This window comes from Leiobunum rupestre, chromosome 3 (assembly GCF_980474605.1).
Source record: "Leiobunum rupestre chromosome 3, qqLeiRupe1.1.hap1, whole genome shotgun sequence".
Classification (NCBI taxonomy): Eukaryota; Metazoa; Arthropoda; class Arachnida; order Opiliones; family Sclerosomatidae; genus Leiobunum; species Leiobunum rupestre.
Window position 1 is genome coordinate 40,732,202 of NC_143386.1, and position 24,183 is coordinate 40,756,384.

The 24,183-nt window shown below is 35.9% G+C and overlaps 3 protein-coding genes across 4 annotated transcripts; all 3 read left to right on the top strand.

Moving 5' to 3' along the window:
* Positions 1-9,296: 9,296 nt before the first annotated feature.
* Positions 9,297-12,951, top strand: LOC149951779 (lipid scramblase CLPTM1L). The gene is made up of 13 exons (XM_090170116.1): positions 9,297-9,723; positions 9,918-10,018; positions 10,087-10,294; positions 10,363-10,581; positions 10,666-10,783; positions 10,839-10,933; positions 10,999-11,187; positions 11,252-11,368; positions 11,425-11,507; positions 11,787-11,821; positions 11,884-11,984; positions 12,645-12,760; positions 12,824-12,951. Exons 1-13 carry the CDS (start codon positions 9,565-9,567, stop codon positions 12,891-12,893), a joined length of 1,611 nt encoding a protein of 536 aa, XP_090026242.1. The 5' UTR covers positions 9,297-9,564; the 3' UTR covers positions 12,894-12,951.
* Positions 12,952-19,353: 6,402 nt separating this feature from the next.
* LOC149951780 (uncharacterized) lies at positions 19,354-22,308 on the top strand. 2 transcript variants are annotated; one of them, XM_090170117.1, is made up of 8 exons: positions 19,354-19,588; positions 19,680-19,991; positions 20,057-20,389; positions 20,528-20,720; positions 20,779-20,934; positions 20,997-21,181; positions 21,805-21,964; positions 22,021-22,308. In XM_090170117.1, exons 1-8 carry the CDS (start codon positions 19,412-19,414, stop codon positions 22,212-22,214), a joined length of 1,710 nt encoding a protein of 569 aa, XP_090026243.1. In that variant the 5' UTR covers positions 19,354-19,411; the 3' UTR covers positions 22,215-22,308. The 2 variants fall into 2 exon arrangements, with proteins under 2 accessions (XP_090026243.1, XP_090026244.1); XM_090170118.1 differs by having other exon boundaries at positions 21,805-21,928.
* A 732-nt stretch (positions 22,309-23,040) lies between these two features.
* RpS20 (ribosomal protein S20) lies at positions 23,041-23,816 on the top strand. Its single transcript, XM_090170119.1, has 3 exons — positions 23,041-23,163; positions 23,351-23,450; positions 23,521-23,816. The coding sequence occupies exons 1-3, from the start codon at positions 23,161-23,163 to the stop codon at positions 23,775-23,777; spliced, it is 360 nt and encodes a 119-aa protein (XP_090026245.1). The 5' UTR covers positions 23,041-23,160; the 3' UTR covers positions 23,778-23,816.
* Positions 23,817-24,183: the final 367 nt, after the last annotated feature.

A 24,183-nucleotide genomic window follows, 5' to 3' on the forward strand; every position in this document is an offset into this window, starting at 1 on the left:
ACATTATCATAAGTTTTTTTATATTGTAAAATTCGTTTTTTAAAGTTTATTATAAATCTCCTAGCATATGTAGAGAAATTGTTCAGTTTTTAAATGCTTTTTGTACCTCCTAAACGATTGCAACGAACCATGAAATGTAGCGAAATAAAGAGTAAAATAAAACGTCTAAAAGAAATAAAATAGATTAAAAGGGCAATGTACAAAAATAGATTGTAAGGTGCATGTACGAAGTAAAGGGAACGAGCTTTTAGAAAATCAAAAATTACTCTGTTATCAACCTTATCGGTCGACGAGCAGACCACTATATAAATTGTAATTATTATCTCAATTAAATGTTGTTTTGCTTAAATTTAATATGTTGGCTACTTACGTATAAAATAATCTAAATTTTAAAAATGACAACTTTATTTACGCAATAAAAGCGATAGTTAAAATATGCTTTTAATTATCGCTTTTATTGCGTAAATAAAGTTGTCATTTTTTAAAATTTAGATTATTGTTGTTTTGCTTGTTTAAGTCGTTGCTCCGTCATTTAGTAATTATACTAATATAATTCGGTAGTTTTTCAGTCGGCTTTCAAATTATTTAAATAGCTCTCCTAATTGAACCTCCCTTAACTTTCAACCCAATTGTCATAAATTCTACAGGATCATTAATTGACATAACCAAATTAAGCGGACACCCTTGACCATGATTCTGGTGCGAACGGGGCGCATTTGGGAAATAACGTTAGCTGGTCTGTTATATATAGTAGGCTATTATCCTCCGGACGGTTTATAAGCCGAGTGTACACCCATTAACAAGGAAGATGGCTTCATCTGTGCCGAGAAAACTTCATTACATCCGTGACCTGAGCGCCATACGATGATAGTCCCCCAACGAGTTCCCACACGCCAAAAACAAAATATAAGCGATTTGAGATATCCTAGATAAACGTTCGTACCAGCACCCTTTTCTCTCCTACCCGGGCTCGCAGACCCCTACCCCCTCGTTCTATACCCCTTAACCAAAGATTAGCAAACGGAGCTATCAATAAAAGTAGGTCACGAAGTTTGCACATCCACCGTATATTCTCTCCGAGATCGCCATTCTACGGATTGTCTTTTAATTTTATCTCGACTCACCTGATACTACGCGCAAAACGGGGCGTAGCATCTACCGCTTTTATTTCAACTAGCAAAGTTCCAGCTTGGCCTAGAATGGCTGTTTGCGTAGTTGGTACAACGATGGAGTCCGGCCATTAAGAGCCGTACGCGAAATACAAGAAGAACGTAATGGGCTAAATCTTCATCTATCAATTGTAAGCGACTTTGGGCGTGGCCCAGAACTCGTGCTTTCCTTTCTGAAATATCAGATTTTTATTCAGAAAATGAAGTCCTCTCTACTTTATTTTTCTATTTTAAATTAAGACCGAACGTAATCGCTCTCCTCGGGCCATTTATTTCAAACTAAGCCTAGCAACAAGTCAATGCGGTTTCTTGCCTTTTTCGTTAATGTAAAAGTCAGCGGTGTTCAAAATTAATGCGAACGTTTTGCACGAGGCTTAATAAACAAAATTGACTATGGACTAATCTTGCTCATTGTACCGTCAAAGATAATATTGAACTCCGTACCCTAGATACGAATTCTGAAAGCTTTCCTATTGACGGTTTTGTAACGAAGCGTTTACCCTCATTCGGCACGTGACCTCCGAAAAATTGGCCTCCAACGGCAGTGTGAGAAATAAGGCACTATCACAGGCCAATCACCAGTTTAAAAATTAGCGGGGCCAGTTTAAAAATTAAATGCTTTGGGTGTTAGTGGCCCTAGTGACCACTTAATTAATTCAAAGTTTTTCCCTTCAAGATTTTAGTTCATTAAGTAAATACTATATTAATCCCTAAAATTGTTTGGTCTTGCCTTCTATGCTGTGTGCTTGGCCTTGTGTCAATTGTGTGTATGGGTGGGTGACTGGGTGTTGTGAATCTGTCTACTTTACACACAGTATAGAAGAAGCGAATTTAGCAGTTAGCAAAAATGAATATAAACAGTATCTCTCTCAGTAGGCTTGTTCGGGTCGGGTCTATAGCACATATATGGTCAAGAATGGATAATTTGACCATAAATTATGAAAGCCTGATTTTGAAGGTTAAAAATGGTAAGCGGCCAGTGGCCAGTTTTTTAATTAAACTACCTAGGCTCAACTGGCCACAGGTCCAGTTTTAAAAAAAATCATTATTTCTCACCCTGCTCCATCGGTCGCTGCCATAGTCCTATCACGGCCAACTTTGATGACGCGCTTTCTATAGTAACTATGGAGTTAATTGTTTCGAAGTTCCGGCAGGAAGTGGGTAAACGCTATTGACTACGCGTGAGGCAGTTATTTCGAATCTAGGGTACGAGGTTTACATTATCTTTGGTACCATCGAGTACTGTGTAACTGAACTGTTACCCTCCCCCAACGGTCTTGTTACGAGCATCATTTATTAAAATATGGCTTCGAAGAGTCGAAGATATTATTCAAGAGAAGAAAAGGGAGATTTTCGGCGTAGCACCCGAGAAGCAGTTCCTTTATTCCCTTTCTCTCCGCGTGTTGTTGATGAATATTGACGGATGGCTTCGGTTTCTGCCATTTTCGACTCGCACGCTTAGACCACTCAATAAATCCACCTTACGAGTGTGACAAAAACACAGTGTTGGTCGTATTCGCGCTTGTTCAGAAAACGAAAGGGTTTTGTTATCTAGAAGTGACTGAGGCGTAGCACTCTGAGGTGCGAACGGCCGTGTTGTTCCGAAGATTTACATCCGCGTCATCATCCACAATGCAAAATGCAATGAATCGTGTCGGAATTTCGCTGTCCCCCCTTCTCTTAGGGTGAAAAGTTGCTTAAATTTTTCTCTATGGTTTTATGAAGGACGGGGCGTATGCCCCAGTTCCTTTCCTTCGGCACTCTCGTGGGTTTTTGCTGCTCATCTGATTTGCGTGTTTCCGAGTGGAGAGCTTTTTCTTTCAGCTCCAAAAAGTTACATTGTGGCATACGTCCAACTTAAAAACATTACTGGAACGACTGCTTTTTACATTGCTCGATATATCTTTCTTTTTTCCCGGTTTGTTTTGGCAATTCGTATTTGGGTCATCTGCGTAAAAAAATCTAAATAATCTATACGTAAGGGCGTAAGTTTATGATACCTCTAAGTAGTCAAATAAGCCCTTTCAATGTGGAATCTTTGTCTAGAAAACGTGATGCCATAACTTGTCTCTTCGATTCCCGCGAAAATTAAAAATTTAAAAAAAATCTCGGAGCCAGCGCTGCTGTGCGGTCGAGAATGAAACTATATTGGGAGGGGCTAATTTTACTAGGCGAAGCTTAGTGGGGTGTCGTCTGCTAGCGTGGAGTAAGAACCGTGTTTTCGTCTTGTGGGCAAGAATGAAATAAGGAAGTGATATTGAAAGGGAATTAGAGAGCCAAAATAATGGATGAAATACCGCATTTAATTAAAGAGAGATTAAATAAAGTTTTTAATTCAATATAGGATTCGAGCTTTGGAGAGATAGCGCCATCTACTTTAATACCTGTCAACTAAATGTGTGACGAAATAGCAGACGACTTTGGAATATTATTTTTCTTTAACTGAAATGTTCAGCTTTTATATCGAGATAACTTTGAACGAGCAGACAGCTTTCACACATTCGATTTAAAACTTAGTCGGTAGGCGGCGATACTTCTGACCAAAGTTTAAACTACGCACGAAGCTTATATCTTTATGGACAGTTTACTTACCAGTTATAAGCCTTGACTCTAAAAACATTACCACTAGCGTTTAAGTGCCTTTCTTTAAAGTTTTTACTTTAAAATTGACTTAGAATGACAAATAAATATGTGAAGAAATAGCAGACTACTTTTAAATTTTAGGTTTTTCGGTTGAACTTTCAGTTGTCGCTCAGAGAGAATTTTTAACGAGCAGACATCTTTCACATATTCGATTTAAAACTCAGTCGGTAGGCGGCGATACTTCCAACCAAAGATTAAACTACGCACGAAGCCTTATCTTTCAGCTGCAAGATTGCACTGAGTTTGTTTTACACACAAATTAGCCATAGTAAAATTATTATAACTTGATAAATTTAAACTTATTCCAATACATCAAATATAAACATCGCTTGATAAAACTATCGGCTATTTTCAATAGCCAATAACCATGCCTTTTAAATTGAGTCCATAGGCATAATAACTAGGATGGACACCAGATTTTCACGGGGGGCTCCCACCATGGATTAAACACTAAAGGATGTTCCACGGGCTAGCTTCCTAAGGCAAAGTCCTCGTTAGCTAGGTGTTATTTTTTATTTTTCTTCTATCCAGGGGCACCGGATATTATTTATTGTTATTTTTTGAAACTTTTATACCGTGATTTTTAGAATTCGTCTGCTAGATTTTCGATACCATTATTTATTTAAAAGCACGTAGGTTTGTTTGCCCCTGGATAGAGCAGAGAGAAAAATAAATTTCCGGTTTTTCGGACTCGCGCTGCTAGGTGGCGACGTGACAGGGCATTTGTGTGTTTTTCGCCCGTGGAACATCCTTTAGTGTTTAATCCATGCTCCCACGCTAGGCGGAACTAGCAGACGAAGGGGAAGCGCCTGGAAAACACCGCCTATCGAAAACTATAAAATGTGACGTATAAAGATGGCGTGCCAAAGTCGGGGCGCGTTCAAATTCTATGGAATAGACCCATAACAAAAGAGGGGCCGCAGACGAGGCTTAAGTGAAACCTTTGGACGGAACATCCTGTTTGTGACGTTTTGAACAACGTGACCGCCATTGAAATATACAGGCAGAAGTAAGGAAACGGATGTTCCGTCCAAATGCTGAGTTGCCAGGTAAATATGTTAAATTTTCGGCCCCCCAACTTTCAACATGGGTCTATTCTTCTCTTGAGAAGAGTTCTTCGTGAGAATTTTTCTCCCCGTGAGGACTCGCTAAAAGGCGTCAAATGAAAAAAGATTTTTCTAAAGACGGCGGATTACGAGAATGCCACGAACGTTGTAAACTAAGCCTTGGACGATTTCACGACCATATATGAAGGAAGAAAACATTTTATTTAATATCAGAATGTTTATTTACTTCAGCCCCAAGTAAACTGATAAGAATATTAGCTGCCATTTTTATTTTTAACCCCCTCCCCCCTTTTCTTGACCAAATGAGAATACTCGTAAGTTACTGGCTTTGAAATAATATTACTTTTGAAAATTTATGCCTATTAGCTTTTCCTTTCGACTCCACGTTAATTTTTATCAGTAGCAAGTTTGTGGAGTCTAACTTTGCTGTAGAAATGAATAATCTTTATAATTAAACTTATTCGGTGATCAGCCTTGGAAATAAGGTTTTTTCAAAACTGGTCCTTATGACCAGTGACCAATTAGATTATTAACATATGTACAGGGCCGGCGTGATGCGGGTGCAAAGGGTGCGGTCGCACCCGGCCCCGCGCAAGCTAGAATTTAAGGGGCCCCGCAAATTTAATTTTATATTAGAAAATAAATGATTTTGACAACAATTTTTTTCATATTCAAATAAATTGTGGGATCATTTCACCTATTTTATTATGCATCTTAAATTTCTTAGAAACCATTAAACGAAGTGGGTGACTATTTTTGTAATAAACCGGCCTCGCAGCGTAGTGGGCCAGCGGGGCCCCGCTGGTTTCTTGGTATTTCACACTTTCAAGCATTTAACGGGAAAATCCAGTTATAGATAAGGTAACAAAAATGCAGGTGTCCAATGTCCATTTCCAATATCCAATATATGGGAAGAAAGTATATGAGCGGCGCAGAAAAGAAAGCATGAAGAAATTGCCGATAAAGAAAAGGATGCGCCTTCAAAATTTTTCGAAAAAAGGAATTGTACTGGCACACTTATAAGCAACGAAAACTGTAGGGTTTACGAAGAATTAAGAGAGAACTTCGTTCAGTCATCGGGTGTCGGAGAAGATAAAATTGTGTGCGCGATTGAATCATCGTTCGAACGCGTAACTTTGTCACCAATCAATAATAATAATAATAATCCACTAGGCTAATACCCAAGGCACCACCTTAGGCCTAAGTCATCAAGCGACTTTTAAAGCCATTTATCCAGGTGGCCAGGTTAGAGCTGTTTGATTTTAAATTCCGGCCTTTTTAAAAGCCCTAAGCGAGATTTCAGAAAGAGTTTCAGATGTGAAGATTAGGAGCGAGGCTCAGGGTTTATTTCAAGAACTTACGTCTTTTGATTTCATCGTTAGTTTGATTATTTGGTACGAAATGTTGACCCAAGTTAATATAGTCCGCAAAACCAAAAAGTGACAATGGACGTAGCGACTAAACATTTTAGCAGAAATTGTATTTTTTTTTTCAAAATTATCGTTGAATTGGATATTCAACCATTTTTAGGGAAGTTAGGACACGAAAAAAAAGAAAATTTTTAGTTGTGAAGGTCCCGATGAAACAGTTTACAATGGTGAGGTTCAATTTAAAACGAATTTTTTTTAAATTAGTTGATAGCGCGTTATCCGCCATGGAAAGTAGATTTAAACTGTACAGAGAGCACAAAGATGTATTTAGCTTCTTATACGGTGGGGGTGCAATATAAAACATTTCGGAAGAAAATCTACAAAATTCTTGAAACGACGTTAATTGACGATGTAGACGGAGAAGAATTATTTGAAGAGTTTCAGTTGTTTAAAGATGTTATTCCTGTAACAGTCTTGACAGCTATTGATACTTTAAATTATATAACTAAAAATAACATGGTTGTACCCTAATATCGTAATAGCTTTGAAAATTTTGTTGACCACTCCAGTTTCAGTAGCCTCCGCAGAAAGATCTTTTTCAAAATTGAAATTAATTAAAAACTATCTAAGATCAACTATAAGCCAAGAGAGACTGTCATCACTAGCCTTATTGTCAATCGAAAATAAAGTGGCGAAATCATTAGAGTTTGATGGCGTAATAAAAGATTTTTCTGCCAAAAGATCTAGATGTCAATTTTAAAGGGTAAAGGTAACAAGTAACTGTTACAACTGTAAATGAACTATGAAAAATAAAATTAATGTCTTCCAATGTTAGAAACTTAAAATAGTGCAATATTTGATCAATAAAACGACGGGGGGTAAAACGGGGGTGTGTAAAAGTGAGGGTAAAGCTATAGGGGTTATGAAATCCGAAAGTCGAGAGCCCCGCAGGTATATTTCGAACCCGGCCCCGCAAAACACCAAGCCGGCCCTGCATATGTAACATAGTTACTCATAAGTATGCCACTGTACCTTTATTCCATTCAAAAATCTTCACTAACGGTTTGTTTCACCACGAACCAGTAAAAAGGTGGACTACGTTAGATTTTAACCGTTTTATTAATCCTAGTAAATTTGGGAGTCACATATTTATTTAAGCCAATGGAAAACCTCTAAATTGAGAAGGAATTTTCGGTGTCGGAATTTTAGTCAGCCCAATGTAGCTTTATTGAAATTTATAAACTCGCTCGGTTTGTGCGGAGGAAGTTAAATAATGAGCAAAAGTGACATAATTACCAAAAGTGTGACAATCCCTGTACTTTCGTATGCTAAAGGTTTAATGAATGCTTGACTCGAGATCGACCACATAAAAGACTATTTATTGTCGAATTTCTGGATTTATTTTAGTCTATATTATATCGTAGGTAGGTGGCGATAGCATCTCCACAGAACGACGAAATATCAAAAAATACACTAACTTTATCCAGTGCTACTTAGTTTCTCCGTTCCTCACTACGAGGAGTTATTTGTTCGTTTTAACTTCCTTCCCTCCCCAAGGCATACTTTCCCTTCTCCCCTCCCAACTTGTATTTCACTCGTAACATTCATTAAAGGGAATATAACCTCAGGTATTTGGTGTGGAACACCAACGCTTGCAGCTCTGGCCGCTCTTGCCTTTGGCTTTAAAAATGTTTGGCGCCACTGTACAGGGACATTTGAAAAATTGAAGGGGTCTTCCGTAAAGATGGCTTTGCAGGTTATATTCCCTTTAAGAAATAGGTCCGATTGACACTTTTGGTAATTATGTCACTTTTGTAATGAGTAATTTAGAAAAATAAAAGGTTGGGGAAAATTACCAATACGGTTAGGTTCAGAGATCACTTTCCGAAAATGGAACAAGTCGTCGAAGTGGGATATTCCACCAGCGTTATTAAAAAACATACCAAGTTTAGAAGAGTTAGGCCTAGGCTCAAAAGAATCTGCAAAGACTGCAACTGCAAATTTATACATGCGCCAGAAAAGCTCAACCTGAATTTCAACAATTTTTTTCCAATAAACCTGCTTCTTTTATTTGACAATGCAAATTTATTTTAGAACATGAGCCTTCGAGAACTTCCTTAATTTGCAAATTAATTTCTTAAACAGAACTTGACACTATATTGTAGTTCATTTTAGCTCCTAAGCCTTGGTTGTTTAAACCGGTTTGTTTACTAATATAATGGCCGTCGGTTTATCAGACCATAGACAGTATATATCCCTTAAGGATATGATCAGACGTAGACGGCATTATCAGCATTTGAGATTCGATGACGTCAAATATTACGTAGGGTACGGATGACGCAATATCTGTGAAACAAACCGTTAGTGAAGAAACAAAGCTACTAGCATACTTATAAGAAATTATGTTACATATGGTAAAGGTAGACTAAAATCTCCAATACTAACTTTCCTCCGAATGCCGTAATATTTAAAATTCTTTTAGCTTCCCAGATATTTCAAAAATGTAAACGAATTTAATATTACATATGAATGTACTTCCTGAAATATTTAAGCTTCGTCTGACCGGTGCCTCCGAAATTATTCATTTCGGACGCACCGGTCTAACCCATAGATATAAGAAATGTATATAAAGGTCTAGATAAATTTCGGGGCGTCTAAGCCTAACATAAAATACGGAATTGACACCTAGCAGACACCGAGGAAGGCAAGTGACCTAGAGCGCGAGCTCTCTTAACATTTAGTACTAAGCGCTTGACCTTTCCGCAGGCCGTAGTCTTTAGACACCATCTGTTGGTGACTTTTAGTATAATTTTTAAGCAGGAGACAATGGCTCTCGCGACGATAGCACGAGCTTTCTTACCGATAGACAGCGCCTTATAAGGATAGCCTGCAGAAATTACGCGTTTCTGCTAGCTGTCACCTCCGTATTCCCTCCCTTTGAAATATTTTATCTAGACCTTTATATACGTTTCCTATATCTATGGTCTAAACTTGGATTAATAATATGTAACATATTATTAATCCAAGGTCTAACCTAAGGTCTAACTTGTTAGACATTTTTCTTAAACAGCTTATTTCTAGCACCGTCGTCTGCATTGGAAAGGTGATTGACTTATTGTCGTCTGCTGGCTGTCAAATGCCAGTTATAAATACAAACTTTCATAGAAATGTTTATTCCTAAATGATGTAAAATATGTGTACTAATAGCCTACGTATACCCTATTTTTATTTAAACTCCAGTTTATATTCCGTAGTTTTAATAAAAACCTATTGAAAGCTTTTAGCGAAGGCTTAAAGCTTTAGATTTACATTTTAATGATGCCACGATTTTCCTTCACATTAGTACTTAGCGTAATTTTCTTCGTATATATAACGCATTCCATTTGGACCATATATCAACTTTATAATCCAAAGCCATGCACCGCAAATGAGAAATGCCTATATCCAGCATGGTCATTAAATTCAAAATTTCAAGTTAGTCATTGTTCATTAAAGGCCGACTACATTGATGTCAGTTTACTTTTGTCTTTGCACTGAAAGCTAGCTGGCTGCATAACATACGTGCATTGCAGTCAGCCAACTTCCAGTGCAAAGACGAGTAAACTGAAACCTAAGTACTTGTCTGCTCTAAAAAAAGAACTCATAAGATTATTCATATACTCTTTCAGTTTGTACTATGCACTTCATCAAAATCGTCTATCCATTCTCACAGAGAGCTTACCCCTCTTTGGAGTGAGGAGAACTTCAACATTTTTGAATCCCATGAGATGTGTGTATTTGAAAAATCAAATATTTATGTGATAATGGGCTATATCCTTAAAATTATGGTTTTTTCAGAAAGTTAAGTGTAAATTTACCTAGTCAGACACTTAACAATGGCACATTTTTTGTCCATGCGTTCCTCTATCCATCGAAAGAAAAAGTTAAATCTATTCTACAGTTATTGGAAAACCCTGATACATCTTATGGAGGGTGTGCCTTGACTAAATACCAAGAGCCAGAATCAGTGGCATTTAACCTTCTGGACAGAGACCAGCAAGAAATGGTATGAAACTCTTTAATATAAGAGAAAATTATTCTTCTGGAGTTTATAATGACCTCTTTTGAACTCAGAAAACAACTAACAAAGCAAAAAAGAAAAAGCAGCAATATGTCCGACCTGTATCTCACTGGAAGCCAAAACTAACCATTAATGCCATGACAGAGCCTTTGGCCTTAGCGAGAAACAGAGTGCCACAGGAAATAGCTCCCTATTTGAAATTATCGGAGAAAAAGGAATACTTACCAGTACTCTACACGAGTGATTTGAGCTTTAGAATCAAGGAATTAATTGTAAGAATCTTTAATACTTGGAAAAATATTAAATTTATAAAAAAGTTAAGTAACCCCTAAAACATTCATAATTTTATTTTTCAGCCACTTAATAAAAGTGAACCAAAGATGGATTTAACTATTTTGTTTAATCCTGTGTCTGTTGGTCGATTGCGCTTGATGGCTACTGTTGAACAAGCTATGAAACAAATGTTTCTTTTAGGTACTTTATTTTAATATTGATTGATAAAAGTTGATTTACATTATTTTTTTGTAAGGCTTTACTGAAAAAGAAACTGATGAAGTAAAAAGCATCTTTTTTGATACCAACATTTATTTATTACTAGCAACATGTTTGGTTTCAGCATTTCATGTAGGTTTATTAAATTTCAATCTTTATTCTTTATGGTCAAAACTTTTTTTTCATTCTCGCTTTAGCTGTTATTTGACTTCCTTGCCTTTAAAAATGACATTAGTTTTTGGAAACATCGAAAAACTATGGTTGGAGTGTCTTTTAGAACGCTGTTATGGCGTTGCGTCAGTCAGGGAATCATCACTTTTTACTTGTTTGATGAGAGTACAAGCTTATTAGTACTGGTTCCTTGTTTCATCGCGACATTTATTGAAGTAATGTGAATTTTCCTAAATGTGGATGCCATAAATTAAGTTAATATTTGTATGCTAAATTTAGTTATGGAAAGTTAGCAAAGCCATGAAAATGAGAGTTACATTTTGTGGTTTGGTGCCGAAATTTGAATTTGACAGCTCTAGTGATGAAGAAAAAATGACTGAGAGCTTTGATTCAGAAGTAAATTATTTATAATTATACGTTTCAAAGTTACAAGTTTAATTTGATTTTTTTAGAGTATGAGATATTTGTCTTATTTACTTTACCCTCTCGTACTGGGTGGTGCAATTTACTCCTTAATTTACACTCCTCATAAGAGGTGATATATTTTCAAACAATAATAGATATATTTCAACCAGGGCTGTGCGAGTGCTCTGGCTCAGACTCTAATATTGTTATTTTATTACTCTAATGGACTTGTTGTGAGGCCTTCGCTGAAACCTGAAAATTCCTCGCGAGTCCAATTTTTTTAGACTAGTCCAACTATTTCTTTTCTTGTATAGGACTCGTGGCACAAAATCCATAAAAGAGGACTCGCACAGCACTAATTTCCACAAAGAATCACAAATTGTTAATTATGTATTTATTAAAATTTTAGTTGGTATTCATGGTGCATCAAAAGTTTAGCAAATGGTATATTTCTAAATTAACAGTTTATAAATGTTATTTCTAATTTTATTTTCTTAAATTTGAAGGTGTTTACGCTTTTGGCTTTTTGTTTATGTTACCACAGTTATTCATTAACTATAAATTGAAATCAGTTTCGCATTTGCCATGGAGAGCCTTCATGTACAAAGTTAGTATTATGGGAAATGTTTAATATATCTTTCATGAGAGCAGTATGGCCCTCACAAGCTCCCCCTGATTTTTAAAATTACGTTTCAGAAGAAAACAGTGCAGAGTTAGTTTGTAAAATAATTACATCAGAAAAATGATTTATTAATTAGTACATATTCCAATGCTGTGCAGATTTAGACATGTTAGGAAAAGTAAAATACTCTAAATATTTTAGGGATGCACTGATATGGGTACAACCGATATATTGGCCGATATTAACATAATCATAACAGTAGTGGATATGATAAAATTATTATAAAAGACGGAGCTAACTTCTGAGTTCTGGCGTACTTGGCGTGGCCAATCAAATAAAATATTAACATTAGTTAGTTCTTATTTTTAAATGTTTTTCTGAAAATATTTTTCTAATACCAATCTTGGCTGATACTGATATTAAAAAAATAGGCCGATATATCGGTGCATCCCTAAAATATTTAGCCCGGATGGCGGTGCAGTGTATACATAAGAAGTTTGCTAAGTAATTCTTACCCAATTGTACATGTTTAATTTTAATGCCCCACCTGAATACTTTTCTTGTAAGAGATATATTATACACTTTTTGTATTGTTATTATTAAATTCTGTTTCTGGAAGTTTAATCGTAATTATTTGTATGTTAGGCCTTCAATACATTTATTGATGATCTGTTTGCCTTTATCATAACGATGCCAACTGCGCATCGAGTAGCTTGTTTCAGAGATGACATAGTTTTTCTTATTTATCTGTACCAGAGATGGTAAAGACTTGTAGAGGTAGATATTTTATTACATTAATTTACTAATTGTTTTTATACGTGTAGGCTGTATCCAGTGGATAAGAAAAGAATTAATGAATATGGAGAGTCATATGAGAAAGAAAAGACCAATTAAAGAAATTGGGGCCAATTAAATTTTTATATCTTTTAAATAAAGTGCAATAATAAGTGATTGTGTTGTGTCATTTGTTTTGAACCTTCTACAGGGTTCCCATCTTGCCCCAAAGGTCTATTTTAGTATTTTCCTTCTAGCCCCTTAACCAAAGAGTGGAGGGGAAGGTGGAGAAAGGTGTCTTGGAAAAAATACAAACAGACTGGAAGTTCAAAGAACCAGAGTCTGTAAATGCATGGGCCAATAAAAGATTTCATTAAATCTTGGTGTGAGGCGAAAATGCTAATCACTCTGCCACCCCTTTTGTTTACACACGTTAAATAATTTGTATATAGTTTTCCTTTTTTTCTATCTTTTGTTTTTATTATTGAAATTTATATGAAAATATATATTTTATATATAAATATTATTAAATACGATTTTGAAAACTTATAACGTCACAGGTGTAGTGTTAATAGTGGCCGCCATCTAAAGGAAAATTACATTGGTGACGTAGTGAGTTTCCAATGGAAAGCACTCAATTTTCATTAAATCCAGGATAAGGCGCCAACTTTAGTTTTTGGGAAAAACAATCAAATTTTAACTTAAGTCAACTTTTGGTAGATTTAGTACAGGAACTAATTTTATTTTATTCAAGATTTCTATCCTTTTCCCTCTGATTATTTTGCATATTTCATAAGATAAAAATAGTGTAATAGAAAAAATAAAAAACAAGACATCCTACCACGTGTAGGTTGTCCGTACATGGAGACGACATAAAACAGACTTTAATGCTAAGCTATTCCCCAGACTATAGAGAGTAGATCAAATAAACCCAGCGACGCTCAAAGACTGTGCGGACATACCACACCGGAGTGTGCTATGTGCAGCAGGAACGTCAATTTAATTTCAAACACGTGATTAGACACATTACTGAGCAGATCTGCCACTGCCTAAAAAGCGATCGATGTTCAGACGTGTCTTCGACACTCGTCTCCGAACAATTGTAAGGAGCTCAGTTCTTTATATACCCCTAAATCGGAAGTAGGTACAGATGCCCTATATTAACAGTCAAACTCATTAAAACAAATTTTTTAAACTGTAAAACAATGACATTTTTTAAATGTCTTCTTGATAAAAAAATCTTGCTATTTTCTGTAACTAGAAAGTGGCCAGTATTAATGAAAATTTCTTATATTTCAGAATATTTAAATTATTTTTTCATTATATTTATTAAAACTGAATAATACGTCAATATGACGATTTGTGCGCCGCCTAACGGTAAGGACGCTACCGTTAGACGGCGCTCAAATCGTTAGCGATTTAAAAAAAATCGTAGTGAAAAAGACGGAAGTGTTTTCGTTTTCTGATATTGAATTTGGTTAAAAATATAGTGCCATATATATAAAATTGAATGGGAAATATTAGAGGTAAGCAAAAGAATATTTTTAAATATGTATGTATGGAAACTTAACTATTCTTTTTTTTAAATTTTTTATAGAAGTTTATGGAGAACTGTATAAAAGGTCCAAGGCCAAAGGATAACAGTACCTGAAGAATGGGAAAAATAATGATTTATCATTATATTTATTATTTATCAAGAGTGTGTGTGGCAAGGATAATTATACGAATACTAATAAATTAAAAAGGGTTTAATTTTTCAGATGGTAGCTTAAATGTTACATTATATCTTGGATTAATAATATGACTATTTTTATATATTATTAATCCAAGATTATATCATATTATAGAGAACCTAAATTGTCAATTTAGTACTTTTCTCATTAGGGATTCAAACTAAGTAAAATATCTGTGGGGCTCTAAAAGGGTTAGAGCTACGTGCAAGGTGGGAACACGGAAACACACTGTTGTCTTTACCACTGGTGGGACCTTATTCTATACCATTAAGCCTAAAAAAGGTCGTTTCCACCTCATCCCTGTTTTTGAGTTGAAAAATGTAAACTTTCAGTAGTTAGTAACATGACAATGGCAAAGGTAAGTCATTAAAAACTTAATGTACTAAGTAGAAAGTAGTAAAAAACTAAGAAAAATATATTTTTTATGTTGCCTAGTTTTTTTTTAATAATAGGCATATTACCAAGAAATATAAATAGAAGGCCAATAACAAATCTGTCCCGAAACTCACAAAAAACCTTTTTCTTTTTATGTAGAGGGTTCTTTCCATTGTCCTATGACTGCTCCTCCTTCTTAGCAGGATAACATTATTTCATAATACCCCATTTTTAAAAGACTAATTTAGATTTCAAACTTTAAAATTGAACAAAAAATAACTAAGAATTGCAATTTAAATAAAGGTCATGTGGTATCTATGAGATTTTGATTGTTAAAATCTTTTTAACTTTAATTTTTTTTTAATAGTGGTGGACCAACAAATATAACTTTTTTTCACTAGATTTAACAGAGTTTGGTGGTTATTGATGTAAGTTACGTTAAAAACATGTTGTACAGCGAGTTAGCATTTGAAATATTTTCTTTGGTTTTTTACTAAATCGGCTTAAACCCGCTCCCGTTCTTAACACAACTGCAGGTTAATAACGCTTGTAATAAAATTTAAATGAAGTTGTAAATTAATATACAGCATTTTCAGTAGTTATTGTTATTCAAATGCCTATTATCTCAATAATTTTATTCCACTTTAGTTATAAGCATAAGTTAATGATACCTAACTTATGTTATAACATGGACTAATTAACTACAGGGACAGTCTGTTTCTATAACATCTCTCCCTTAACGGCGCGAAAAACAGTTGTAACATTTTTGACGCGCTGCCAGGTAAATATTTTTCTGCTTGTGATACAAACGTCATCAACAGGAAACTAAATTCTCGAAATATCGCCATTTCCTGTAATGCACGCAGGCGCCACTAGGTGGCGTCATTATTTGTTCTTTTTACATTTTCCCCCTACCAGACTGTCCCTGTAGTTAATTAGTCCATGGTTATAAGACAGAAAAATAACTAATTCGAATATCCTGCTCAGAAAAAACCCGCGAAATTCTAATTTCCTGGTTTTTTAAGCGCGCTGGAATAACAAAAGGAGGGGATTGATGATGGCTCTTTCCAAGAGCGATAATGCCAAGACCGTCCAAAGTGGTAAACAAATCAAAAGAGTGTGACCAAAAATCCCAACTCTATTCTGTCGCAATTTCCCTCTTGAATCGAAATGGCTCATGATTTTCGTCATCTCCGCCATGATCTCCGCCAGGGTATTGTGGTGACCTGTTTCACGCGTTACTTTCCAGAATAAGATTGGTCGTATTTGCTACCACGTGCTAAATTCCTATCGAATTTTTCAAACTCCGGTGTGGCTTTTTAACAAGGACTTACTGGGAAAAGGTTCACTGTTTAATGTATTGTCAAGAATGTATTGAAGTTACTAAGAATATTTCAGCATAGCATTAACCCCTGGTACCATCCTCGCAGCTTTTGTGGAGAAAGTTCGTCTGCATATAAGGCGCATTCAAGGTCATATCATATAGCAAACTTGAATGGGAAAGCAGACGAATTTAAGCTACAAAGGCTGCGAGGATGGGAATCAGAATCCTGTGGTCCAATATTCTTAGTAACTTCAATACATTCTTGGTATTGTATAATGTGGATCGAATCATAAAAGACTGTCCAGGCATGGTCCAGGACAGCTATCCCGTTCCGTATTTTTTCGACGAACCTTGATCCCGTTCCAGTACCTTTGCCCGTCTAAAAATTGTCGTCTGCTCAACGTAACCCTCCACCTTCGGGTGGCAGACAGGCTTGGAAATAAGCGGTGGTCACTGGGTCAAAGACCAGTTTATTAATTGCTCGGACCAGTTTTTTTATTCAAAAGCTAGGGGTTCATGGTCCAGTGTCCAGTTTATTAATTCAAAATTATCTACCGTATTATTAACCAACTGGTCTACGTGACCAATTAAATAATTCAAGAGTTGGGAGTCATTGGCCAAATAGACCAGTTTAGAAATAAACCTTATTTTCAACCCTGGTGGCAGAGGGATGAAGCCAAATGGGGTACAATACCAGCTTGTTTTTCCGTTTGGTATTCGACCGTTTAAAAAATTCTTATAAAAGGCTGTGACTTAAGCTGTACTGAAATTGAAATAATTCCGCCTTTGCAACATTTTTTTAAGAGGGGACACTAGAGAACTCTGGTCCGAATCCAAACTTTGATTGCGTAATAAGTTTTGGTAATTGTCATAATGGTTCTCGTTATGTTACTCGTGATATTTCCATAACAGACCGGTTAAAGGGTTCCATCAGCCTCGTAAGGGGATGACAGGGCGGGGGGGGGGTGAAATAGCGCTATTGTTTTAACGCGGAAGGAGACAAATATTTTTTAATACGAAACTTTACAAAACACGTGGTCGTTTCGCGGAAATTCGGATTTCAATATCGGTTGCAACGGACGGAGTTTTTAGTTTGCTTCTATTGGAATTTAATTATAATTAATATGGAAAGTTGTTCTTATTTAACGAATTGTCTTAGTGGTAAAATACGTAACATATGCCCTTGTAAAAAACGCAATGTTACTTCTTCCTCAACTTGCTCGTGTGTTGGAAAAAGTAAACATTTTGTACCCGAGTTCTTTAAACGGTTCATTTGTATCAATAACTTTTTCTTATCATTATACATGTTTTTTATTGCCTGTATAAATACGTTTACATTGTTTAAAATAAAAGCACTTGTTTTGTTTCTTTTCGTACAATGAATATTGTTCTACTTCTTTAGCTAGTTTAACTCTAGCTTAGTGTGATAGCTGATTTCAACTCTGGTCCAAATCAAAACTTTGATTGCGTAATAACTCTGAAAATAAGTTCACTGATAAGTTCAGAGACCGTTTATCAGTATCTAGGTCTTTTCCCTGCTTATCCGAAAACTGGAAATTCTTGAAGTCCCACCTATGATCGTTAATTGGATTGCCGACTTTTTGAGTGGTCGGCTCCAACAAGTAGTTCTTGGGGGTGTCTGCTCTGCTTGGTCGGAGGTTACTAGCGGTGTGCCTCAGGGATCTGACCTTGGCCCTACACTATTTGTGTATTCATCAATGATCTTCCCCTTGTTATTCGGGAATCTCTCTTGAAACTATTTGCGGACGACAAAAAAGTTGGTCACAGGATCGCCTCACCTACCGGTCCAGAGGGACAAAGATACCCTTTATTGCTGGGTATCCTCCAATGGTATGAGCTTCAACTGCGGTGCGAATAACCCGAAATTTCAGTACCGACTGGGTGACAGAGCAATCGAAGCTCATGCCGTGGTTCATGACCTAGGAGTCATGCTCTCTGGCCACATGTTGGGGACCTCACATAGTAAAGTGGCGTCTGCCCGAGGAATGAGAGCCTTGTACATGTTGCGACGGTCCTTCTCCCATTTTAGTGTTAAATCGTTTGAAATCTTGTACCGAACATACGTCCTGGCTCACCTCGACTACTTCTCCAGTATTTGGTCGCCTCACCTGGTAAAAGACATTATGCATTTGGAGAGGGTGCAGCGAAGGGCCACGAAACTTGTATCTGGTTTACGCAACCTGCCCTACCCCGAATGCCTCAAGCGCCTTAACCTCCTGTCCCTTGAAGATAGGCGTCTTGGAACGGACCTCGTTGAATACCTTAAAATTATTTACACCCACTGCAACATCACAGCTGATCAGTTTTTCACCATTAAATGTACTGGGCGCAAAGCCCCCCCTTATTGTTAAAAAACGATGTTTCAGCGCGGTTCGACGTATTTTCTTTACCCAACGGATGGTTTACGTTTAGAACAGTCTTCCCTCTGTTATCAAAGCTAAATCATCCGTGTCTGCCTTCAGGGCCCGCCTCGATAAGTTTCGGGGTTGGCGCTAGTGTTGCTTGCCCCATGTAATTCTCGTTTCTGTAATTTTTTTTTTCTGTAAATATCCATACATACCTCTGTAAATACCTTCGTTGAATTACAGACGGCTATGACCTGACGAATAAAATTATTATTATAATTAGTCCGTGACCGATCCATAGATATAAGAAATTTATATAAAGGTCTAGATAAATGTCGGGGCGTCTATGCCTAACATAAAATACGGAATTGATACCTAGCAGACTGCCAGACACCGAGGAAGGCACGTGACCAAGAGCGCGAGCTCTCTTAGCATTTTAGTATTACTCCTTTCCGCAGGCCGTAGTCTTTAGACACCATCTGTTGGTGACTTTTAGTATAATTTTTAAGCAGGAGACAATGGCTCTCGCGACGATAACACGAGCTTTCTTACCGATAGATAGCGCCTTATAAGGATAGCCTGCAGAAATTACGCGTTTCTCCCTTTGAAATATTTTATCTAGGCCTTTATATACGTTTCCTCACGGACTGTAAATTTTAAAATATACAGTCCGTGGTTTCCTATATCTATGGACCGATCTATGTTCGAACCAAAGACCATATAAGCTAAAACTTATATAGTAGCTTATATAGTCTTTGGTTCGAATGTTAAAAAATGTTTTTATATGTTGACCAAGGACCAATACGATGCCAGAAACACGAATCATTAAAAACATTCGAAATGGCGCTAAATTGCACAGGCTTAACGGAAAAGCCGAGCTCTGATGTAAAGAACAAAAAAGATATAAATTCAAAAATAGAATGCGTTGTACTTTCGTCTGATGATGAGTTAGATATCCTAAAAAACTGTATAAACAATAAAGATTCCCCGAAATATTTACCAGTGGAAAGTAATTTTGTAAGTAGTTTATTTCTTGTTATCAAATTGTGCTAAATTTTCCAAGCCTACTCCTTGGAATCCAGCTAAAATATTTACATAATTTTTTTAGACTGAAACTAAAGAATCGGAAAATGGTACAAAACCTGACTTAATTTTTGGTGATATTACAAAATCTGAAAGTTCAAAAATCCTTGAATGTTTGGGATTAGTTCCCCAATCACAGAAATCAACCTACCAGCATCATGTCCCTTTTGTAAATGCTTGTGATAAGAAAGATCCCAATATTGAAGCATTGTCCATTCGAATTGTAGAAGCTCATTCCTTGCCACCAAATTTGTGGGCTAACTCAGAAAATCCAATGGATGTGCCTTCAACTTCTTCGAACAAGGAAGAAGATAGTCCAACTTATCACTTGGATTCTGTATGTTATTAATTTTGATTTTTTTATACATTACCTTGTCTTTTATTTGTCTGTTTTACCTCCAGTTTGTGAAAGAACTCCGACGATTAGGTGATCCCAAGGATAAAGAATTGGAAGATATTTTGAATAAGTTGAGGAAAAAAGGGTTGCTGTGTGGTGACGATTATTTACAATCTTACGAGTTCGTTAAGAAAGTGGATCAAACAGTCCTAAAAATCCAGAAAGACCGGAAAAACTTTTACGTTTATTTGAAAGACGTTTCTGATCACTTTAAACATATTAAACCGAAAGCTAGTAAAATTAAACTTAATGGAGAAGAAAATGGAAATTTGGATGAAGATAAAGGCAATGATGCAAAATTGGAGAAAAGGATTGATAAACTATATGAAATATTAGCGGTAATTCAATATCCTCATAATCAGATATTCACCTGAGCATTACTGAGAAAGACGGTAGAAGGCTTAATGTGTCTCCATTTTTGTCAGTGCTCTTGGGTGACATATCAAAACATTTTTTTCATAATTGTTTTTTTTTAGAAATTAGATAAACGTATTAAAAAATGTGAAATGAAAGAACTTTCAATGGATGACTTGGATGAAGACAACTCACATTACATCTATGAGCAAAAACTAAAGAAAAAGTTCAATGATGCTTATCTTCTTATTTGTAAGCTTCAAAAAAGAGATAGTAAAACTGGACGCCCTGTCCATTCGAAGATGACTTACGAAGGTAAACGTCAATCTACATTTGGAGACAACAACAATATTTTAAAAGTGAATTTTTGTAGGTACAAGATATCCAGAAATCAACAAAGAAATACGTAGGTGCATAAATACCAAAAATGGGCTGTATTTTCCTGATTTCACCGACATAAACAATGTTGTTAAAAGAACGAGCGAAGATTCACAGTTGGGTTTAACGGATAATCAAATTTTTAGTCTTGGTATATTTTGGAAAAAATTTGTTTAAAAACTTCCATTCATTGTTTTATTTCTGGTTAAACAGCTCAAGAAATATTTGAAGATGTTGGTAAAGAGTTACAAAGGAGAAGACACGAAGATTTGCAAAGTTCCTTAATTTCGCTAATTCCTGATGATGTAGACTCTAGTCAAGATCCTTCTAAACAAGATCCAGAATTAGATGAACGTTTGAAATTGAACAGTGAAAAAAGCAAAGCTAATATGAACAAGGTTAATAATTTAAGTTTGTCCAAAATATATAACATATCCTTAAAGAGAGAAGTATATATGCTATACTGCTAGAATCCATACCTCTACTTGGAATGCTAATCCTGCTGTATCGCGTATGGTAATACCACTCTTGATGGCTTTGGCCCCGCCTGCAAGAGAAAAACTCCCCTCACGTAGATGTTTGTTAAGTTACATAGTGACGTCTAAAAAACTGTCAGCCACATCGAGACGAAAATTTGTAGTGATAAGCATTCCAACTAGAGTTATGGATTCCTGTATATTGCTAATGTTATTAAATGTGTAACTTCCCTAGTTCTAGCTACTTTTATTAAGAGGTTTTTAAAATAAATAAATTGTGGATGAATTATTTTAGAGTTATTACCAAATATAATTAGTAAATATAAATTTCTTTACGCAGTTTAATTTTATTTCACATTCTCAGGCCAATGAAAGTATTTAGCCAATTTCAACATTTGATACACTATTCTTATGCATTTTTGTGGTGAACTTACACCCTTTAGAACCTGTAAATTTTAATATTTTGTAGGTTAATTCTTCTCTCGTAAGAGATTTTGGCTTAATTACCTAATAATTTCAACTTTTATAAAATATTTTTGTTTTAGGTGATTGAAGAATTTGCAGAAAAACAACTCACACTGAAATTAGAAGCGAAAGAAGTAGATGATGAGGAAGCTGAGAAATCCCCAGTGGAAGACGATTCTGAAGATGATGAAAGCGAAGACGACGGTGGGAAAGATGATATTAAAGACATGCTCGGAAGTGGTAGGGATACAGGAGTAATATTTTGTGTAAATAATTGCTTACCTCAAACTATTTAGATAATGAAGGTGATATAGATGCTATCCTCAATATCACTGAGAACAGTGTCGAAAGTGCATCTAGCGATACCTCCAACTCTGGAAAAAGGAAATGCAGCAAAGATTTTGATGATGATTCAAAAGATTTAGAAAGCAAATTGAAAAAATGCAAATCAACAAATGGTGTGGAAAATGATGTAATTGTTTTGGATTAATTGTATTTTAAAAATTTCAGTTTTTGTAAAAGTTTTAATATAAATATATCTGTAAAACTGTAAATAAATTTTCAATTTTTTATTTTTCTTTCCTGATTTTAAAATTTTGCTTGTCTGCGTAATTTGCTTTAATGGTCTGGCAGCACTTTTTAAGGTATTTTGAAATGAGCTACCATTAATCGATTACTCCAACCACGGACTGTAAGTGCTCCAACCATCAAATTTCGATTCTCGAGGTCCGTCGGTAAAATACACTACTCAAGTCTGTATAGAGTGCCAGCAGCTTGAAACCCTTCGACGTCACCAATGGTAAACGTCTATTTAATAAAAACGCAAGTTTTCATGACAAGCATTACGGAAGCTACGGCTGTGACGTCACTAACGTTTAAAAACGCATAAACTGCTAGCACTCTATTTCAGAAAAGCGTTGTCAGGCTGATGTACGATGTACGATCCGAAGGCTGGATCCTACGGCAAAAATACGATCCGTGTAAAAATTGTTTTCTTTAGAGAGGAAAAATCTAATTATTGCGGAGACCACTGATCTTTAACAGAGGTTATCTCCCAGATTCCAGATTACCACTTCCAAAAACGCTCTTGCGGTTTGGTAGGAGGGGGGGAGTGATTATTGTCACTATGAATAGGAAATATTTCTAAATATTTTCTCATGTATTTTTTGGTACGTAAAGGTGAGCTAAAATATACGACATAACAAACTGTTTTTATTATCTTCAAATTTGACTTGTTTTCAGCCGTACGATCCAAATTATATAGTCTTTGGTCTCTACGGTGATCTAGCGCTTGGATTCTGGCATCCCTGCTTCAGAACTTCATTCATTGTGGATTTGGCGGCGCCTCTAGAAAGAACCTAAAAGTTTTCTGGCTCACCGCTGTTTAATTTCATCGAAGTTAATTACGTCGGCCAGCGAATTATTGTTTATTAATAATGGTAAGGAGAAGCAAAATTATTGATTTTAAAGCGTTTCAATACGAATATTATAATTTTATAATATTATAATATAAATGCTACTTTAAGCCTCGGTATGCTTTCCACGTGGCCGATAGTGATAGCATGGGTGATACTATCAAATAATTAAGATGTATAACCTAATTTTTTTATATTTGAACGTTTCTAGGCGTCATACAAAGAAAAGCAAATTGGCGATGCCCAAATTTCACCTATTCATCGTATTCGTATTACTCTGACCAGCAGAAACGTCCGCAGTTTGGAGAAGGGTAAGGATAGACTTGGTTAAATATTTCAATTTAGTTAACTAATTACGATACTGTTAATTTATCTTTTCAGTATGCGCTGACCTGATTAAGAAAGCTAAAGATGAAGGCTTGAAAGTTAAGGGACCAGTTAGAATGCCTACTAAGGTATTAAGAATCACCACCCGTAAAACTCCTTGTGGTGAAGGTTCGAAGACTTGGGATCGATTTCAAATGCGAATTCACAAACGCGTTATCGACTTGCACAGTTCCCCAGAAAAAGTCAAGCAAATTACATCTATCAGTATCGAACCTGGAGTTGAAGTTGAAGTTACAATTGCTGATGTGTAAAATTTTATTTTCGCAATAAAATAATGCAACGCCATTGAATTTGTTTCATTTCTTTAAGATTCTAATTGAAGACTTTTTTTAATCATTTTTAGTATATATTTTAGTTATTGATATTGAAAGATGTGTATTAGGAAACATGTGAAATAAAAGTGAAAAGGAAAATTTTAAGTTTATCGATTCCTTCATAGATGGCAGCTAGGAGCTAAGGGTGTTGTGTTCATTGAGTTGGGAATATTAATCTAGAGATCCAATCAAATCTGCTCCCCGCGAAACAAGTTTTTGAAAATTACAAATGTGTCGTCTCCTCTAAAATGACGAGAAAACGTTATCATATGACCCATGGCGCCATCCATTATTTAATTGAACGAACCACGGGTAGAATGATAAATTTTTTCCGTCATTTGGG

Excerpts from the sequence above, each read along its gene's own strand:
- LOC149951779 (XM_090170116.1), top strand. The coding sequence starts at position 9,565 with ATGATGCCACGATTTTCCTTCACATTAGTACTTAGCGTAATTTTCTTC. Across the intron at positions 10,295-10,362 it reads ACAGAGACCAGCAAGAAATG|AAAACAACTAACAAAGCAAA; the intron begins GTATGAAACTCT and ends TTTTGAACTCAG. Across the intron at positions 10,582-10,665 it reads TTAGAATCAAGGAATTAATT|CCACTTAATAAAAGTGAACC; the intron begins GTAAGAATCTTT and ends TTTATTTTTCAG.
- LOC149951780 (XM_090170117.1), top strand. The coding sequence starts at position 19,412 with ATGGCGCTAAATTGCACAGGCTTAACGGAAAAGCCGAGCTCTGATGTA. Across the intron at positions 19,589-19,679 it reads TACCAGTGGAAAGTAATTTT|ACTGAAACTAAAGAATCGGA; the intron begins GTAAGTAGTTTA and ends TAATTTTTTTAG. Across the intron at positions 19,992-20,056 it reads CAACTTATCACTTGGATTCT|TTTGTGAAAGAACTCCGACG; the intron begins GTATGTTATTAA and ends TTTTACCTCCAG.
- RpS20 (XM_090170119.1), top strand. Across the intron at positions 23,451-23,520 it reads CGTCCGCAGTTTGGAGAAGG|TATGCGCTGACCTGATTAAG; the intron begins GTAAGGATAGAC and ends TTATCTTTTCAG.